The 21975-nt window shown below is 43.8% G+C and overlaps 1 protein-coding gene across 3 annotated transcripts in view; it reads left to right on the top strand.

Moving 5' to 3' along the window:
* The first annotated feature begins 9836 nt into the window (after positions 1–9836).
* Positions 9837–21975, top strand: part of LOC123996923 (neuroligin-1-like) — a 277027-nt gene continuing 264888 nt past the window's right edge. For 2 of the 3 annotated variants that reach the window (XM_046300769.1, XM_046300767.1), the window contains exons 1-2: positions 9837–10228; positions 20733–21596. In XM_046300769.1, coding sequence (XP_046156725.1) covers positions 21083–21596 — 514 coding nt within the window. In that variant the 5' untranslated portion in view covers positions 9837–10228; positions 20733–21082. Of the gene's footprint in view, positions 10241–20732; positions 21597–21975 lie in introns of all 3 variants that reach the window. The other variant, XM_046300768.1, reaches the window with a different exon arrangement.

Below are 21975 nucleotides of genomic sequence, written 5' to 3'. Positions count from 1 at the left end.
ACTTGTGAGAAAATCTTTGTCAATTTATTAATCGTCTTTTGTTTGAAACGATCCTGTCAATGTTGAGTAAGGATGCACACCTGATTACGCATATAGAAGTAGGACTAGTCTACCTGTACTGCGGTTGTCTGGTAGTATTTCTGCTTGTCTTAACTCACCACCACTAATGAGCTGTGGAGCTTCTCAAAGTCATTTTTCTTCACCTCAAACAGCAAGTAAACAAAGTCTGATTTAGAATCAATTAATATTGACAATAGTTCATCAAAGTATTTACCCAATATTTCCAGCTCTATCCCTTTCGATAACCACTCGGCATGAAACTGAAAAATGTAATGCTCTGATAAGGTGGAAACCTGATTACTTCTTATCCCTTGCACAAATAGCCTACAGTTGTGTCTTTTATGGGCTCACTGGCACGGCCCAGAATATTTGATACAATGTTTCAAGTTTGCTAGGGAGAGTTTTGGGGCAACCCTGTTAATAGTTGATACAATGTTTCACGATTGTTGCAGACAGACTGTGCATAGCCAATGTGATTTAAAGGTTATTTATTTGTATCATGATCTTTTCTACCAGCATGCCTCAATGTTTTTGTGTTGGCTTTATGTAGGTTATTATTACATAGTTGGGAATGGCAAGAAAAGGTATTTTTAGATTTGTATAATTTTCATTTAGATCAAGATAGAATGTGGATTAACCACAGACAATGATTTTGAGATACAATGACTTTTATAAATGAAATTAAACCGTTCCACAAAAATGTGCATATGAAAATCATAAATGAAATGGAAATTGGTAGAAATGGTAAGATAAATTTGCACTCCAAATGGAAAAGCTTGTCGAGCACTGGTGTAGCCTATTACCAGCAACTTCAGGAGCATAACAGCAGGAAGGAGAAGGAGGGTTAGGAAACAGATTTTATTCTTCTGGTTTGGCTATCTTGATCTCTGGCTCCTTCTTGAGTCATTTGTGTGTATTGATTTTTAATCGATCAGCTTGTTTAAGCATCAGAGAAGTTCAGTACATATAGCCTAGTTGATTTTATTAAAACACATAGGGTGTGTCTATATTTGCTATGTAATAATAAACATTTTAAAATGTTGATCTATTGATTGGTCGAAAGAAAAGACTACTATTGGTGGACATAGATTTTTGTTGTTGTTGTGGACACACTTAGTAGAAATGCAGGAAATTACATTTAGATGCCACAAAAGAATCTGAAGGAGGAACCCCTGCCAGATTATGTCCCACCCAATTCTAAAACCAAAGTTGCGCCCCTGGACAGTGGACGAAGAGTGGCTAAATGTCCCCTTATTCTTAAAAAGAACTTCCATTTTCCAAGTCGCCATATCAACTGTAGCAGCTGAGTTGCTTGATATCTATCAGTGCAGTTTCACAATCTAAAGTTCTGTTCATATTTGTACTTACTGCTTCCATCACGTGGACTGGGATATGTTCCGCATTGCGGCGAACAACAACATTGACGAATACGCTGATTCGGTGTGCAAGTTCATTAGAACGTGCATTGAAGTTGTCGTTCCCATAGCAACGATTAAAACATTCCCAAACTAGAAACCGTGGATTGATGGCAGCATTCGCGTGAAACTGAAAGCGCAAACCACTGCTTTTAATCAGGGCAAGTTGACCGGAAACATGACCGAATACAAACAGCGTAACTATTCTCTCTGCAAGGCAATCAAACAAGCTAAGCGTCAGTATAGAGACAAAGTAGAGTCGCAATTCAACGGCTCAGACACAAGAGGTATGTGGCAGGGTCTACAGTCAATCTCAGATTACAAAAAGAAAACCATCCCCGTCACGGACCAGGATGTCTTGCTCCCAGGCAGACTAAATAACTTTTTTGCCTGCTTTGAAGACAATATAGTGCCACTGACACGGCCCGCTACCAAAACATGCGGACTCTCCTTCACTGCAGTCGACGTGAGTAAAACATTTAAATGTGTTAACCCTCGCAAGCCTGTAGGCCCAGACGGCATCCCCAGCAGCGCCCTCAGAGCATGCGCAGACCAGCTGGCTGGTGTGTTTACGGACATATTCAATCAATCCTTATCCCAGTCTGCTGTTTCCACTGGACTTCCTGACGGGCCGCCCCCAGGTGGTGAGGGTAGGTAACAACATCACCACCCCGCTGATCCTCAACACTGGGGCCCCACAAGGGTGCGTTCTGAGCCCTTTCCTGTACTCCCTGTTCACCCACGACTGCGTGGCCACGCACGCCTCCAACTCAATCATCAAGTTTGCGGACAACACTACAGTGGTAGGCTTGATTACCAACAACGACGAGACAGCCTACAGGGAGGAGGTGAGGGCCCTCAGAGTGTGGTGTCAGGAAAATAACCTCACACTCAACGTTAACAAAACTAAGGAGATGATTGTGGACTTCAGGAAACAGCAGAGGGAGCACCCCCCTATCCACATCAATGGGACAGTAGTGGAGAGGGTAGTAAGTTTTAAGTTCCTCGGCATACATATCACAGACAAACTGAATTGGTCCACCCACACAGACAGCATCGTGAAGAAGAAGCAGCAGCACCTCTTCAACCTCAGGAGGCTGAAGAAATTCGGCTTGTCACCAAAAACACTCACAAACTTCTACAGATGCACAATCGAGAGCATCCTGTCGGGCTGTATCACCGCCTGGTATGGCAACTGCTCCGCCCACAACCGTAAGGCTCTCCAGAGGGTAGTGAGGTATACACAACGCATCACCGGGGGCAAACTACCTGCCCTCCAGGACACCTCCACTGCCCGATGTCACAGGAAGGCCATAAAGATCATCAAGGACAACAACCACCCGAGCCACTGCCTGTTCACCCCGCTATCATCCAGAAGGCGAGGTCAGTACAGGTGCATCAAAGCTGGGACCGAGAGACTGAAAAACAGCTTCTATCTCAAAGCCACCAGACTGTTAAACAGCCACCACTAACATTGAGTGGCTGCTGCCAACACACTGACTCAACTCCAGCCACTTTAATAATGGGAATTGATGGAAATTGATGTAAAATATATCACTAGCCACTTTAAACAATGCTACTTAATATAATGTTTACATACACTACATTATTCATCTCATATGTATATGTATATATTGTACTCTATCATCTACTGCATCTTTATGTAATACATGTATCACTAGCCACTTTAAACTATGCCACTTTGTTTACATACCCTACATTACTCATCTCATATGTATATACTGTACTCGATACCATCTACTGCATCTTGCCTATGCCGTTCTGTACCATCACTCATTCATATATCTTTATGTACATATTCTTTATCCCTTTACACTTGTGTGTATAAGGTATAAGTTTTGGAATTGTTAGGTTAGATTACACGTTGGTTATTACTGCATTGTCGGAACTAGAAGCACAAGCATTTCGCTACACTCGCATTAACATCTGCTAACCATGTGTATGTGACAAATACATTTTTTTTTGATGAAACACCATTTTCCACCACCATTTTTGTATTTTCAGACAGAACATTGCACACCCTTGGCTGAACACAGTGTGCAACATCCTAAATTGGCTGGAAATCTGAAAATGGGGGTGGAAAAAGGTGTTTCAAAATTAAGTACACATATTTCCCATTTTTCCCACCTTCTCGCAATTGAAGCTACTTAAGGAGGAAAATTATGCCTTTGCAGTCTGAACGGAGGATGCACATCAAGCCTAGGCGTTTATGCAGATCTAGCGGCCATGCACTATTGGCTGCCTAGGCTACTGATTCCTAAGTTATCTGATGACTGTCAACAGGACAGCACTGTTTAAGAACACGGACATTAAGTTGCTCTATTATATCCGTGTAGTTATACCAGCTGAATTACTACAGTGTACTATCTTCTGTGTTACCACATTAATACAATATTGTTATTAGTGTAATTACAGCATTTCTACACGTTTAAGAGCAACTCAATGTATACTGAACAAAAATATAAACTCAGCATGCAACAATTTCAACGATTTTACTGAGTTACAGTTTCCTATAAGGAAATCATTCAATTGAAATACATTCACTGGGCCCTAATCTATGGCTTTCACATGACTGGGAACACAGTTACAGTGTTCCCAGTCAGCCACCAATTGTGCAAGTTCTCCCACTTAAAAAGATGAGAGAGGCCTGTAATTTTCATCATAGGTACACTTCAACTATGACAGACAAAATGAGAAGAAAAAAATCCAGAAAATCACATTGTATAATTTTTTATGAATTTATTTGCAAATTATGGTGGAAAATAAGTATTTGGTCAATAACAAAAGTTTATCTCAATACATTGTTATATACCCTTTGTTGGCAATGACAGAGGTCAACAGTTTTCTGTAAGTCTTCACATGGTTTTCACACACTGTTGCTGGTATTTTGTCCCATTCCTCCATGCAGATCTCCTCTAGAGCAGTGATGTTTTGGGGCTGTTGCTGGGCAACACGGACTTTCAACTCCCTCCATAGATTTTCTACGGGGTTGAGATCTGGAGACTGGCTAGGCCACTCCAGGACCTTGAAATTCTTCTTACGAAGCCACTCCTTCGTAAGAAGGATCATGTGTTTGGGATCATTGTCATGCTCAAAGACCCAGCCATGTTTCATCTTCAATGCCCTTGCTGATGGAAGGAGGTTTTCACTCAAAATCTCATGATACATGGCCCCATTCATTCTTTCCTTTACACGGATCAGTCATCCTGGTCCCTTTGCAGAAAAACAGCCCCAAAGCATGATGTTTCCACCCCCATGCTTCACAGTAGGTATGGTGTTCTTTGGATGCAACTCAGCATTATTTGTCCTCCAAACATGACGAGTTGAGTTTTTACCAAAAAGTTATATTTTGGTTTCATCTGACCATATGACATTCTTCCAATCTTCTTCTGAATCATCCAAATGCTCTCTAGCAAACTTCAGACGGGCCTGGACATGTACTGGCTTAAGCAGGGGGGCACGTCTGGCACTGCAGGATTTGAGTCCCTGGCGGCGTAGTGTGTTACTGATGGTGGGCTTTGTTACTTTGATCCCAGCTCTCTGCAGGTCATTCACTAGGTCCCCCCGTGTGGTTCTGGGATTTTTGCTCACCGTTCTTGTGATCATTTTGACCCCACGGGGTGAGATCTTGCGTGGAGCCCCAGATCGAGGGAGATTATCAGTGGTCTTGTATGTCTTCCATTTCCTAATAATTGCTCCCACAGTTGATTTCTTCAAACCACGCTGCTTACCTATTGCAGATTCAGTCTTCTTAGCCTGATACAGGTCTACAATTTTGTTTCTGGTGTCCTTTGACAGCTCTTTGGTCTTGGCCATAGTGGAGTTTGGAGTGTGACTGTTTGAGGTTGTGGACAGGTGTCTTTTATACTCATAACAAGTTCAAACAGGTGCCATTAATACAGGTAACGAGTGTCGGACTCATTGCAACTCCCCTACAAGTCTCCGACCACTACCTTGTATCCTTTTCCCTCTCACTCTCATCCAACACTTCCCACACTACCCCTACTCGGATGGTATCGCGCCGTCGCAACCTCCGCTCTCTCTCCCCCGCTACTCTCTCCTCTTCCATCCTATCATCTCTTCCCTCTGCTCAAACCTTCTCCAACCTATCTCCTGATTCTGCCTCCTCAACCCTCCTCTCCTCCCTTTCTGCATCCTTTGACTCTCTATGTCCCCTATCCTCCAGGCCGGCTCGGTCCTCCCCTCCCGCTCCGTGGCTCGACGACTCATTGCGAGCTCACAGAACAGGGCTCTGGGCAGCCGAGCGGAAATGGAGGAAAACTCGCCTCCCTGCCAACCTGGCATCCTTTCCATTTTCCTCCTCTGTCTCTGCTGCTAAAGCCACTTTCTACCACTCTAAATTCCAAGCATCTGCCTCTAACCCTAGGAAGCTCTTTGCCACCTTCTCCTCCCTCCTGAATCCTCCTCCCCCTCCCCCCCTCCTCCCTCTCTGCAGATGACTTCGTCAACCATTTTGAAAAGAAGGTTGACGACATCCGATCCTCGTTTGCTAAGTCAAACGACACCGCTGGTTCTGCTCACACTGCCCTACCCTGTGCTCTGACCTCTTTCTCCCCTCTCTCTCCAGATGAAATCTCGCGTCTTGTGACGGCCGGCCGCCCAACAACCTGCCCGCTTGACCCTATCCCCTCCTCTCTTCTCCAGACCATTTCCGGAGACCTTCTCCCTTACCTCACCTCGCTCATCAACTCATCCCTGACCGCTGGCTACGTCCCTTCCGTCTTCAAGAGAGCGAGAGTTGCACCCCTTCTGAAAAAACCTACACTCGATCCCTCCGATGTCAACAACTACAGACCAGTATCCCTTCTTTCTTTTCTCTCCAAAACTCTTGAACGTGCCGTCCTTGGCCAGCTCTCCCGCTATCTCTCTCAGAATGACCTTCTTGATCCAAATCAGTCAGGTTTCAAGACTAGTCATTCAACTGAGACTGCTCTTCTCTGTATCATGGAGGCGCTCCGCACTGCTAAAGCTAACTCTCTCTCCTCTGCTCTCATCCTTCTAGACCTATCGGCTGCCTTCGATACTGTGAACCATCAGATCCTCCTCTCCACCCTCTCCGAGTTGGGCATCTCCGGCGCAGCCCACGCTTGGATTGCGTCCTACCTGACAGGTCGCTCCTACCAGGTGGCGTGGCGAGAATCTGTCTCCTCACCACACGCTCTCACCACTGGTGTCCCCCAGGGCTCTGTTCTAGGCCCTCTCCTATTCTCGCTATACACCAAGTCACTTGGCTCTGTCATAACCTCACATGGTCTCTCCTATCATTGCTATGCAGACGACACACAATTAATCTTCTCCTTTCCCCCTTCTGATGACCAGGTGGCGAATCGCATCTCTGCATGTCTGGCAGACATATCAGTGTGGATGACGGATCACCACCTCAAGCTGAACCTCGGCAAGACGGAGCTGCTCTTCCTCCCGGGGAAGGACTGCCCGTTCCATGATCTCGCCATCACGGTTGACAACTCCATTGTGTCCTCCTCCCAGAGCGCTAAGAACCTTGGCGTGATCCTGGACAACACCCTGTCGTTCTCAACTAACATCAAGGCGGTGGCCCGTTCCTGTAGGTTCATGCTCTACAACATCCGCAGAGTACGACCCTGCCTCACACAGGAAGCGGCGCAGGTCCTAATCCAGGCACTTGTCATCTCCCGTCTGGATTACTGCAACTCGCTGTTGGCTGGGCTCCCTGCCTGTGCCATTAAACCCCTACAACTCATCCAGAACGCCGCAGCCCATCTGGTGTTCAACCTTCCCAAGTTCTCTCACGTCACCCCGCTCCTCCGCTCTCTCCACTGGCTTCCAGTTGAAGCTCGCATCCGCTACAAGACCATGGTGCTTGCCTACGGAGCTGTGAGGGGAACGGCACCTCAGTACCTCCAGGCTCTGATCAGGCCCTACACCCAAACAAGGGCACTGCGTTCATCCACCTCTGGCCTGCTCGCCTCCCTACCACTGAGGAAGTACAGTTCCCGCTGAGCCCAGTCAAAACTGTTCGCTGCTCTGGCCCCCCAATGGTGGAACAAACTCCCTCACGACGCCAGGACAGCGGAGTCAATCACCACCTTCCGGAGACACCTGAAACCCCACCTCTTTAAGGAATACCTAGGATAGGATAAAGTAATCCTTCTCACACCCCCCCCTTAAAAGATTTAGATGCACTATTGTAAAGTGGCTGTTCCACTGGATGTCATAAGGTGAATGCACCAATTTGTAAGTCGCTCTGGATAAGAGCGTCTGCTAAATGACTTAAATGTAAATGTAAATGTTAAATGTCGGACAGAGGACCCTCTTAAAGAAGAAGGTACAGGTCTGTGAGAACCAGAAATATTGCTTGTTTGTAGATGACCAAATACTTATTTTCCACCATAATTTACAAATAAATTCATTAAAAATACTACAATGTGATTTTCTGGATTTTTTTTCTCATTTTGTCTGTCATAGTTGAAGTGTACCTATGATGAAAAGTACAGGCCTCTCTCATCTTTTTAAGTGGGAGAACTTGCAAAGTTGGTGGCTGACTAAATACTTTTTTGTGCCCCACTGTATGTATCTGTTGGTCACAGATACTTTAAAAAAAGGTAGATGTGTGGATCCAAAAACCATTCAGTATCTAGTGTGACCATTTGCCTCATGCAGCACATCTCCTTCGCTTAGAGTTGTTCAGGCTGTTATTGTGGCCTGTGGAATGTTGTCCCACTCCTCTTCAATGGCTGTTCAAAGTTGCTGGATATTGGTGGGAACTGGGACATGCTGTCGTACACATCGACCCAGAGCATGCTACATGCTTAGTGGGTGACATGTCTGAGTATGAAGGCCATGGAAGAACTGAGACATTTTCAGCTTCCAAGAATTACAGATCCTTGAGACATGGGGCCGTGCATTATCATGCTGAAACATGAGGTGATGGCGGTGGATGAATGGCACGACAATGGGTCTCAGGATCTCATCACGGTATCTCTTTGCCATTGTTAAAATGCAATTGTGTTCATTGTCCGTAGTTTGCCTGCCCATACCATAACCCCACCGCCACAATGGGGTACTTTATTCACAACATTGACATCAGCAAACCGAGCACCCAGACAACGCCATGAACTTGGTCTGCAGTTGTGAGGCGGTTGGACATACTGCAAATTCTCTAAAATGATGTTGCAGGCAGCTTATTGTAAAAAATTAACATGAAATTCACTGGCAATATCTCTGGTGGACATTCCTGCAGTCAGCATGCCAATTGCTTGCTCCCTCAAAACTTGAGACATCTGTGGCATTGTGTTTTGTGACAAAACTGCACATTTTAGAGGGGCCTTTTATTGTTCCCAGCACAAGGTGGACATGTGCAATGATCATGCTGTTTAATCAACTTCTTGATATGCCACACCTGTCAGGTGGATGGATTATCTTGGCAGAGGAGAAATGCTCAATAACAGGGATGTTAAAAAAATGTGTGCCCAAAAGTTGAGAGAAATAAGCTTTTTGTGCATATGGAAAATGTCTACAATCTTTTATTTCAGCTCATGAACCATGGGACCAATACTTTACATGTTGCGTTTATATTTTTTTCAGTATAAATTGAGATTCTTATTTTGTGACCATGTCTACACAAAAGAATCACAACTGAAACTCCCTTTGAAGTGTACAAATCTATTAAACCTAGCCTTCTCTGACTCCTCTGCCCTATTATTTTAACATTAATAGGGTACAACTTCAACGGTTGTTTGTACCCTCTATCTTTCTCTACTTGGAAAGGCTGTTCGTGTTGCTGAAAATATCCTTTAGGTGAAATCATATATAGTGGCAGTCCCTCAATGCTTGTAGCAAACAGAGCAATACTCTTAGCATTCTCCATTTGCCGCAAGTAGCCTATCAATTGTGAAGTGCTTGCAGAACAATGGCTCTATATGGTGGCTAAATCCAATTCATGGTTTAAATAATTATCCCTCTCAGGTGGTATATGCTCATATGTACTGGTGATCATTCTGTACTAAAAAACAACAAACATTCTGGCAAATAAAATGCAGTCAAAAAGTACCTGTGAATGTGATGCAACAGCAGTACTTTCAGGGAAGTGATTCATTCTGGGAATAATAGCTACTTCAGAAATGCCCACACATAGAGATACAACACAATAGGTAACCTATAATGGGCTGGAGTAAAATCGTGACTTGAAAAGAGGAAGTTAAATTGCAGACAAACGGAAACAAATATTCCTTGTCTCTTTAAAAAATATTTAGCAGCTTTATTGAAGTTCTTTCCAGGGCCACTAGGTGTATCTCTGTTCCATTTTTCGATCAGCGCATCCTCTCACCAACAGGGATGAGAAGAGACCTCGGCATTTTATCAAGCAGGTGCACCCTGAATCGTGAGGAGCAGATAAAAAAATATTTCAGTTCTTTAGTTTTCATGTTGTTATGACAAGGAGGGTTTCGCAAGACCCAGAGCAAATGGTCGTCTGATGAAGGAAAACCTTTTGGATTAAAAACACTTATTCCGGTTGAGGGGGACCCTTTAGTTTGTCTTTATTCTGCGAAATTGGACCGAATTATGACGAAGTATGAAAAAGCAAGTTTTTAACCTTTGAAGTGAAAAGTCCTATTTTTTCTGGCAAGGTTTGTGTCCCTGATTATAAAGAGCAATGCACTCTGAAATAACGGAACATGGCACTAAGGAAAATTGTCTGAGGTGACGACGAGTGGTGGAGATCAAGCCTTATGGTAAATATACATGTACGCAAATATGACTGTTTAAACATGTTACTCGGTCCCAGCTTTTGTGTACTTTTATCAAATGGGGATTTTAAACGCGAGCCTTTGTGTCGAGGTTAATTGTAATATATTGGAAAGGAGGTAATAAATAAGTTTAGACTGCCTAAATGTATTTAATTTCATGCATAATGTGTATATTGCATAGCATATATAATTATCATAGAGTTATGGCGAATTTCTATTGGGGATGATGGAATTGTGGCTACATTAAACGATGGAGCATATGTTGCTATAGATGCTTGACAATATGCTCCTGTTCAGCTCTCTGGTGAAATCTCTCTGTTGGAAGCTCACACACTCACGTGCCTGTATGTTGAATATGAAAATGTGATACATCTACTTTCATAAGGGTCAGTTGTGCTGATGCCAGTTGCACAGGTGCTTACGTCCAAAATGCACTGTCCATTTTAACGTCAGTTGCAGTCCTGAGAAGAGACCTAACCCTATTCAGTGCAATAAAGATAGAACACCATCCTCACTTGATGAAGGAAAATCAATTTCCACCCTTAATTGAAATTAATCAGCCAAATGACTTGATATTAATTGACCCATAATTAAGGATATATACCTCACGTTGAGTCGGGAATGTCTTAGCCTTCATTAATTAATGTCAATGGGTATGTTCAGAGACGACTGAGTAGACAATTAAAACACTCAGCTGGTGGCTAAACATTTTATGCTATGAAAAACTGAATGTATTATACAGCAAAACGAGTAGGCAACGTTTGATGGGCAAGTTCAACACTATTGGCTATAGGCACCGGGCACCAGAAAACTGGATAAATGCGGTATTTATGTGCGCTCAATTCATAGCCCACAGACAGGACAAGCTACTCATAGCAGTAAAATACTGGATTAGTTTATTTGGCTTTGGCAAATAGTCGTTCTTGATATTATCTACAATATGGATGTTTAAGGCATGTTTGATATGGGGGATAACTCACCAGTTATCATTATATGATCTTCAAGCTATTGGTCATTGACTTACATCGATTGCTATATGCATAAGTGGGCATTTTTCCGATAAGCTCCTATACAGTGGGCTCTGGCGTGGTGCTGTTAATTACAGTTTTATTGACATGAACACTGCATGTTGTGTCGTTTTAGCCACATTGGATTTTGCTCCTGTAAAAGCTCATAAAATGAGGTAGTAGGTAGGCCTAACCAATCAAATCGTACACAATATTAGAGTCAAGGACACAGTTGAATGTGATTTGAAATAGAGAGCGATATGATTAGTTGCTCTCAAGCATTTCGCTACTCTCGCATTAACATCTGCTAACCATGTGTATGTGACCAATAACATATATGTCTACTGATTTGTGAGAGCAACGAGTAAAATATGAGCTTTTTCCCGTAGCCATTTAAGTTAACATCTTTGACATTGAAAGTAACATTCAAAATTGTTCATATAAATGTTTATTTAAATGGCTAGCTAAATAAAGATATGATTTTCACTCACTCAACTCAACTAGAATGTATGGTAGGAGCCAAATTGATTTGAAACAATGGGATACAATGTTGCTAATGCTTAGGCTACTGTTATTTAAAAAAAACATTTATCTATGTTAATTTATATTTTTTAACATCTGTGTCATCAGTAGTTCATACCTCCATTAGTCTCAAACTATTGATCTATTGTCAAGCCAGTAGCCTGAAAGGTTAGAGCTTCTTACAATAATCTACCTTCTTTCCTTTTGCCCCTGGCAGTCTCTAACTCAGCTACCCACTCTGTACATGGGAGGGAGCTAGTTCATAAATAATGGAAGTGTTGACTTCTGCGTTCCTGTTGTTTCAGGTGCGTTACTTTAGAATTATATGGCCGATTTAGTGAACTCACCCTCATAATGTTGGTTAGGACATTTTTGGAAAACTTTCTTTTTCAGTGCATTATGCACAGTGCCTACCGTTGTGCTAAATCAACAGCCTATGACAAATGACCATTGATGGCATATTCTATTGTTCAAGTCCAGAAAGTCAACTCCAGGTCTCATAATGCATTATTAATCTAATTTCCCTTGTTTACAAGTATTGCAAAAAAAAGTCTGATTGCCAAATTGGCATTACAGAAAATTATTGGCAGAGAGCCTCCAACTGTCGCATGTCTTTGTACATAACATTCTCTATCTGGGCATTTATATAGCAAGATGACTTTCACCAGTTTTTCTTTCTATACTACTATTTTAGATTATTTATTTTTATTTTTAAAAGCTAAATATCTTCCCTTTACAGATTGCATGGACAGTATTGGCACATGATCACAGTCAGACAGTGTGGCTTTTAGTTTCAGATAATAATTCCACAAGCTAATAGACATGTGGGAAGCACACCTGCTTTAGCTATGGGATGGAGAATGTGGAAGATATCTGCTATCCTTTCCTCCTTAGATGATTGCTGTGGAGTTTTCTGATACAAGTTCTGATATGGTGTTGTTTAATTTGGGGCCATTTTGGAACTGTCTGCCTTTTTTGCAAATTTTCTAGCATGGGCTCCAAATGGCCCCTCTAAAGAAGGCTTTGTGAGTATCCTGTGTCATGGATGGTGTTTGGGATTTGCCATGGTAGGTGGTTTTGCATGTTAACTAGCCATTTGCTGGTTATTTAGCCCTACAGTCTTTCTTCAACTCAAGTGGACTGATGGTCTCCTCTTGTCAACATGAGAGCTGAGCTTAATGGTTATTTGCTGTGTTTTTGGTCAGTTCATTATGTCTGACTGATCTGAGGTGGGAAATGGGTGCGGCGAGAACATCAGCTCTGACAGGGAGCACAGCAGGCTCTGGGAAATGGGGTGTGTGTGTACCCATGGAGGGACGTTGGAGCACCCAATCTAATGAGTGGACAGAGGCACAGAGCTCTGCTGTGGGACCTGACCAACCCTCTGGTCTGATGGCTCAGGTTCTCACCTGAGGGCATCCAGTCGTTTTACACTTCTTTTGTCCATTTCCTGAAGAAAACCAAAACACACAAAGTGAAGCACAGTATGTGCCAGGGACTCAAAGTGCAAGACAAAGCTAAACGGCCTTAATGGACTTTTATCTCTGTGTCCCTTTGAGGAGTGCAGTTTTTGCTTGCTGCTCGCTTCCTCTCATCTGTACTCCACTTCTCACCTATCCACAGCTTCTGGAGTGAAAGGACGTCTCAGCCAATCGATCAGAGTCCTGTAGCTCTAAAGGTGAGAGAGAGCTGGGCCACAGCAGCGCTCTCACACTTTCCAATTCAGTAGGCTCTGTGTTTTCACAAGAACACCTGTCCTTCCACTCAGGGGGGTGGCTTTTAAAGCCAGATCAGAGCAAAGTGAAAAAATATTGGATTCATATAGAGAATTAACAACCACAAATGCTCCACTAAAGTTTTGACTCATTTATGTCTCTTAAAGAAAGTTTTGCCCTCTATTTGTGCCCATTAAGAAACCAAACCCAAGTTTGAGTCCCACCAGGGGAAACTAGCTGAGTGTAGGTTCTGTGTTTACTCTCTCCAGCTCACAGGCTTGGCCCTTGAGGGCATCCCAGTCCCTTATGAGCTCTGCAGTAACTAACTGACTAATTATTGCTTTGATGTAAACCAATTTTAGGGGGCCCCCTGGATCCTAGGGGTGGGCTAAAGTGGAGCCGTAAGACCTGTCTGCCCCAGGAGAGCTGGGCTGGGGAGAGCCCGCCACATTTGTATTAGTGGAAAATATTATCTAATAGTGGAGTTGATCATTTTCTAAGTATGATAATGACTTTCCCACGCCTCCTCCTGACCAGGCCTATTCCCTGTGCCCTGAAGTGAGAGAGTGGGAGGTAGTGTTTCTCACTGAGCACAGGGACACTCGGAGAGAAGGCAGGAAGCTTTTCCTTTTAAAAAACATTCACGGCAACCTAGTGCTTCAGCTGTGACCCCTGGCAAGAAGGCACGAATATGGCAGCCAGGTGAACCAAGTGGAGGGAAAAAAACAGATGCCCTCCCACACAACCAATCCATCCATGCTGCATAAATGTAGTCAAATTATGAAAACGTGTTTTCTAAATACAGGCTCTAACAAGGGCTGTGATCAGCGGATCACTGCCTCTCCCACCTCTACTCGCTACCTGTCCCGGTCTTTATCCATTGATTGTGTCATCAATGTTCATTCAACTTGTATTCCCTTTTCTTGCATTGTTTTGTTTGGCAGTTCTTGCTTCATTTTGTTCAGTGTCTTGACACCCACGTGAAATGCAGTTAAATATAAACTTGATTTGAGAGAATTGACCCGATTTGCTAAGTAGAAGCACCAATGAAGCTGTCCAGTTATGATGCTGTTTATCATCTTGGTAAACAGTGTAATATGGGGATGTGAGACCAGAGGAGGAGGCTTTCTTAAGGGGGCTAATTAAGGATAAGGGGGTAAAGTAAGGAGTAGTGTAGGGAGTAGTGTAGGCTATAATGTGCAGTGTGATGCAGGACTTCACCAGAACGGCTGCAGACGCTGGGAGTAGAGCAGGCCGAATAATGCGCAGCCACGTCACCCCTGTCGTCATGCACTTCAGTGCTCCGCCACGAGCTGCAGGCGTATGCTGGGCACCATACGCTGTGTGTTTCTCTCTGTGTGTGTGTGCAGTTTGTGTGCAGTGTGTGTGTGTGCAGTGTGAAGCGCTCACGGCTTGCCATTACAGTTTTAACTTCTCCATGTTCCCAGTACTCCAGAGCACTGAGGGGCCATCAGAGTTGATGTGACATGACAGCACAAGAAAACCTGCTACAGTCAGAGGGACTTAAGCAGTAATTGAGTAAATCATGGAATTTGTTAAGTGTCATTAGCCATAATTAAGATGGTAGTAATGTTGGAAAACCAAAATGGTGGATACTACTACTTGTATTAGTGATTCTACTACTACCGCTGCTACCAAATGTAATTGATGATATTATTGGTATCAGCGTTCTATCATTTTTTATTAGTAGCACACATAGTGGTGGTGGTCATTTGTCATATGATCATTATTGTTTCTTAATCATCATTTCCTAATGGATTTACTATAGATTGTAGATTTCTTCTTATTAATGTATGGATGCTGGATGTATTCATCAGTCTTTATTAATAACCCCAGCCCTGGGATTTCCCCCAGTTTGGAGACAGGCCTCAGTGGAGCTGCTGCAGTCAAGTCTAGTTACTCACTTCCTCACAATGTGACTGACATGTTTTACTGAAGGATGGTGATACAATGGACATTGTCACAAACGGTGCTCAATTTGTTATGAGCACAGAGGAGGCTTCTGACTCCTGTTCTTAATTCACAGCGACATCTCACTGTCACACCGCAAAATCCCCAAATCACACTCTGGCCATGGCGAACCTGCTGGCTAAGCATCCACTGAAATAGTCATAAGCAGTCGTCTATAAATTCCCCAAAAGCCTTTATTGGAGGTGAAATTAGATCATTAAGGTCAGTGGGAGCTCGCATGGATGTAAACCACACAGTGATGGAAGGTTTAGTCTGTTGACTGACTGCCACCATAACTCTGCTTTGTGCCTCTATGTTCTCTATGCTTTACAGCTTGGGCTCAAATAATAGGCCGTTTGTTTTCCAGAGTACACCTCTATATAATCGGGGACCTTCCAGTGGCTCCTATGGGGAAAAATGTGTTGAACCTCATTAAACGCTGTTCATCTACCATCGTCTCTCAGTCTATGTACTGCATAGCCATGCCTTTTCTGTGCTATTTTGCCACTCCGTATACCCGTCAGTTTATTAATAGGGTAATAAATGAAGTGGTGATGACGTATTGTGATGCATCTGGTATAGATTGTCATTAAGTGAACAATGACATATTTTTGACATAACATACAGTCATAACATTGCGTCCCATTTCAAAGCTTCCCATTTCAGCATTGACACTTGGCTGCAGTGTCCCTGAGCAGGTTAGTGATTCACACTAACTCACACTGGGACAAGTTCCTGCACTGGATCTGCACGATGCATGCTTCTCCATGTACTCTGGGAACCAACGACATACTAAAAACATGGGAAAAACCTGGAAAAACAGGATGATCCATGAGTTACTCCACATGCAAAATAAATAGCAAGGTTGATTTCATAGATCCCCCTCTTTTTGCTTGAGCTTATTTATGTTGGGGTTCTTAAGCAGGGGATTTTCAAAGGATTTGTTAAATGGATATCTTGGCCACGTGTGAAATTTGTTCTCAACACCTGGAAGGGTTTAATCACACACAGAAAGTATGGAAATTGGAGGCAAAGTGGCAACTATTTTCTGTCCCCATTTAGGGAAAGTGAGGAAAATGGAATGAGAAATAATTTTCTAGAAGGAAAACATGAGCATATAGTACAGAATTTAATTGATTTTCCTTTTGATTCAAATTACATCAGGTTGACACTATTGTTATGCTGCAGGTATGACGTACATATTACAGAGTGTTAAGGTAGCTACCATAGGTTTGTGGCCCAGTGTTGCTGGGATGTGTACAGTACATTACCACCCCAGAGAGATTTAGCTTTGGGAGAGACCTCACTAAACTCCTCTCACCATAGGCCTGTTTGAGTTAGATTGTCGTGAGGATTAAAGGACACAATCTGATCTCATCCTCTGTGCACACACTCATTTACTTCATCTCCCTCACACACAGTGCAGCACAACATTGTTACCAAATCCTGCTTTGCTCCAACCAGCCAGCTATCATCCCTCCAGCCAAACCTCGCCCCTCCTGGATTCTGAAAAAAGATTAGAGCCAAAGCCTTGGTTTTTATTTGCCTGTCTGCAGTCTAAATATTTGTCTGGTGTGTCAGAGATGACAAAGGCTTGCGGCGAGGTCCATGTGCAGTTTTTCTTAGCCTCCCCCATTGTAAAAACCTCACAGTAGTTTTATAGCCTCATTAACAATACAGTACACAATCAATGCCAGAGGTTTTCATTTCATTCCTCTGTTTATCTGTTTGCCTAATTATTCCAGGGCGCAGACTGCTTGCTATGCATTTGTTTGGATGCATATCATTTGTATGCCTCTGTCAATAGATGCGATTTGTTTTGAAATATGGTTTTGTTGCAAGGGTTGAAGTGAGAGTGGTACCAGTAATGCATGTGTTTGGCTATATACAAAAAATAAGTGATTGCAAATATTACCATTGGGTACACCTGGACATCTCATCTGCTGTGTCTGGGATGGTTTAAAACTATCAGACCACTGCAAAACTCCTCCAACCCAGAGCACTTAATTTACATTTGCTATGGGTGATATAAAGCTCTGTTCCAACCCTGTATCCTTGTATATTCACACACACATAAGTGTACTGAGGTCTACAGGAAGACCAATAAACGGACAGATCTGCTTGACCAACCGAAGTGTTTCTTTCAACATGCTCACAGCTACAGTGTCTTTTTAGAACTGCTGTCTAAAAATGTCCAACCTTAGGGTGTGCTTAATGTCTTGGGGTTGTGGGTTGTTAGGGTCACTTCATCTCCCCATGGTGTCAACCTACTTCACCACTGGGCCACTCATTTTAATGTAACTTACTACATGCAGAGGCATCATGCCCATAGGGGGAGCTTGGAACACTTGACTCCTCAGATTTGTCCTGTTTAAAATATATATAGATACATATTTTGTATACATTTTTGTTGTTGTTTCTCTGTAATACTACTAGTCATCTAGACATTTTTTGAAGTTGGCTTTAGCTAGCCCAGTTATGTTCCCAATCTCCAAATCTCATAACTAGCTACTAAGAAGCCATTTCAGCCTAGCAATCAAGTTAGAGTAGCTAGTTTGTCTAACTATCTTAGCTGGCATGCCTGCTGGCAAGGTTGGTAGACTTTAGAAAAGCAAGCAATAACTAAATGTACTGTACCCAGATTATAGCATTATAGATACCGAGCAGTATATTCCAGTTAGGAAAATACAGACAGCTCAAGAGGTATGCTTAGATATGCAGAAACATAGACATATCATTTTTTTTTACATAGAATTAAGCGTAATGATTATGACTCTCGGTTGCAGGAAAAAGCTGTTTCATGTGTTTGAAAAGTGCTAAATTCTTCAACCTAGCCCCCCTCCGGACCACCTCCCCGTCATCCTCAGGTACTTCATGCCCCCTCAGATTTCTGGGGAGAATGACACCCCTGACTACATGGTTACTACACTACATTGTATAGTCTCCACTCCGAATGCTGATGTCTCTACGTTTTGGTCTGAACTTTGAATGATGTTCCTGTTCTGCTGCTGTCTCTGTGTCCGTGACTCTGTGTCATTGACTCTATGTGTGGCGGACCCAGTACAGTAATATTGAGGACAGGCATCCCATATTGGGAGGACATAAACCCACTTTGTGTTTCGCTGGGAGATCTGGAGCTGTTTTCATGTCTGGTCTAAATGAATGGCTGATCTGAATCCGCCCGTAACTGATTCCCTTGGAGACCTAGAGCGAGTCGCTTCTAGTTACAAACTAACTTAATACTTGTTTTCTAGAGACGGGTTGGTTGTTTAGCAACAAAACCGATGTGTGTGCAACTATGGGGCAATACACAAAGGGTTGGCTTAGATCGTGGACAACATGTAAACTTTATTTCATCTCCAATGTTTATTGAAAACATAAATACATTTGCACAATGATTTGTTGGTTAGCTAGATAGCAAATATTTTAGACATATTAGCATAGAGGTGTCATCCCAGCTAGCAATGAGGAACTGGCCCAGAAGCAGCCCTCTTCCAGGGGGCCGGAACTGATTGAATCGGCCCGGAATCGGGTGTCGGACTCGGCCTGGAATTAAATTGAGTGACTGCCCAGAATCGGCCCAAGTACCTCGGAGCGTTTCCGACTACAGGAATTCAGCCACTTTGGCTGGCATTTGACCAGAATCCCTCCAGAAGTGGGCCGATGCAAATTGAAAGAAATGTATACAAAATTACCCAATTTAGTAATTTTAAATATTACTATTATACATTTTATACATACAAATTATACCCATCGACCTAAAAAAAAATTGTGTCAGAGGGATATACCATACACTTTGTCAACGTGCATGCGCTTGGCCCGCCACAGAATGATGGGACTAAGGACATCCCGGCCAGCCAAACGCTCCCCTAACTCGGGCGATGCTGGATCAATTGTGTCTCGCCTCATGGGTCCCCCGGTCGCGGCCGGCACGCGTCAGCTCGGGTTTCGAACCAGCATCTGTAGCAATGCCGTTTGCACTGAGATGTAGTTTCTTAGACCACCGCGCCACTTGGGAGGCTCCAGCCATGTTTTAATGCTTATAAATTGCGTTGCACAAAGTATCAAAATACTAAAATACTACACACGACTCTTAAAAATGTAAATTTAAATGTTCATTTAAATTATCACAGAAACAATGCGAAAATATGGAAAAATAAATTGTGAAATGTAATGTATAAATCAGCCCGTGTAGTCATCTGCCAGAGAGTATCCCAGAGCCCCATGAAATACATTTGGGACAGATAAATGTCACTGGAATCGGCCCAAGCCCCAAATAATACATTTGGGCCAGATAACTCACACTGGAATCAGCCCGAACTCAATCCCCGCATCGTAACCATAAGTAATACTGCCGAAGGCAGCACAGACTCGGGCCACATGACTCTCAGCCGAGTGTCCCGACTCTCAGCCGAATCGGCCCAGATCCTCTGTGCTAGCTGTGATCAGTCAAAACACCTCAAAACATGACATGGTATTAAGAACAAGATGAAACTAGCTTAAACGAGCCACCTATGATTCCTCACATGGCAGCTTCTTGTCATTGTTGCTAGCTATCTGTCTATCCAGAATCACACAAACTTCTGCCTCATTAAATCATGCGCAACGTTTTCGTGACATCAGCTAACCCGTCTATAGAGGATGATCCAAATATAGCTTTCCAATATTTGTTTTATGTACCGTACTGCATGCAAGGTGGAAAGGTTACTCCCCTAAGATTTGGAAGTAGCCAGTTAATGTGCAAGGAGACGCAAGTCAACGTGTCGCATTACCTCAAGGTTCGGTTTGCAACTTTATTATGTTATTCTTCTGAGCATATTTCCCTAATTAACGTCAATCTCCTTGTTGAGTAAACATGTTCAAAAGGGTGCTCTAGACATAAGAATATGGATGCTCATAGAGAATGTTTGGATCTCTTTTCCCATTTCCATGCGTATACTGTCATAATTGAAGTTTCTCTATGTCCCCCACTATGTGTCTATGACAGGTGTCATCGCATTGTAAACAAAATAGGATTTCCTTCTCTCTATGAACATGATCTTCTTAATTCTCCCTCCCTGGTCTGCAAGAGGAGGGCTCCCTTAACTAATGCCCAGTCACTCAGTCAGTCTGCTACTTGCACATGATTGATGAGGTGTCACTAGGCAGACTGTGATTCCCCTGTGCTCTGCTTGATGGCAACATAGCCAGAATGTAACAGCCAGTAAAGCCCTGCTCTGTTCATATTTCTTCTCTCCACCTCAGTACTAATGAATTATTTTTTATTTCCTGCAGGATATAGACCCACGCCTTGACTGGGGTTGATTTATCTGTGGAAGACCTGCTGCAAATGGCTGCCCTGCCTGCGTCGCCAGGATGGAAAACAGGACTGTCAATAGGATGCGGCCTGACGAATAGCAGCAAGTGAAGATGTTGCCTCCGCCAGTGTGAAATCAGTGGGGAGTACTTGCCATGCAAAGAGCCTTTGAAAGTTTTGACAGCCGCACGTTTGGGAGGCCTCATACTTTTCCTTTGATTGTACCCCTTTCTGTGGGCGGACCTAAAGTGGATTGTTGCTGCTAGCGCTGCGGTGTGGTGAGCCCTAGTTGGTGTGTGTGTGTATCTACTGGTGTGGCAGAGGGAGCATGCCCCTGCAGAGGCCTGGCCGTCTGAGGCTGCACCCTGCCTGGAGGGTCATGCAGCCCCGGCTGGGCGTAGGCCTGGGTCTGGGTCTGGGCCTGGACCTCACCTTCCTGCTATGGATACTGAGCCTAGCACAGCAGGCCCTGGTCACGGCCTCTCAGAAACTGGACGAGACGGACCCCGTGGTCACCACCGTCTACGGCAAACTGAGGGGCGTCAAGAAGGAGCTCAACAATGAGATCCTGGGACCCGTCATTCAGTTCCAGGGGGTACCTTATGCCGCACCCCCCACGGGCGAGAGGCGCTTCCAGCCCCCGGAGCCGCCCATCTCGTGGCCAGAGGTCCGTAACGCCACGCAGTTCGGCCCGGTCTGCCCTCAGACCATCGTGGAGGGGCGTCTGCCAGACGTCATGCTGCCTGTGTGGTTCACTAACAACCTGGAGATAGTGTCTTCTTACGTACAGGATCAGAGCGAGGACTGCCTTTTCTTAAACATATATGTTCCCACTGAGGATGGTGAGTTAACAGCAGGACCAACAGGAAAAACAGACCTAAACCAACAACCCCTTTTAAAATATTTTCCTGTGTGTTTTGTACTGACAAGAGTGAGAAAAGCATGACCTCTGCATGTTTACGTGCATGACACTGCTTTTATGTGTGTGAGTATGTATGTGTGTGTGCGCCTCTATGTGTGTGTGTGTGTGTGTGTGTGTCTGTGTGTGTGTGTCTATCTGTGAGTGTGCGGCTGTTCATCAGTCTCCTGATCCCTTCCTCACGCACATCCTCCTGTTTACCTCAGCACGTCCATTCAGGTGAGACTGGTTCCTCCTTTCCCCTCCTCCTCCTGCTTCTCCTCCTTCTCACTCCTCACTCCTGACTGATAGCAGGTCATCAT

This window comes from Oncorhynchus gorbuscha, linkage group LG15 (genome assembly GCF_021184085.1).
Source record: "Oncorhynchus gorbuscha isolate QuinsamMale2020 ecotype Even-year linkage group LG15, OgorEven_v1.0, whole genome shotgun sequence".
NCBI classification, from domain to species: domain Eukaryota; kingdom Metazoa; phylum Chordata; class Actinopteri; order Salmoniformes; family Salmonidae; genus Oncorhynchus; species Oncorhynchus gorbuscha.
This window is presented reverse-complemented; position numbering and strand designations above follow the sequence as displayed.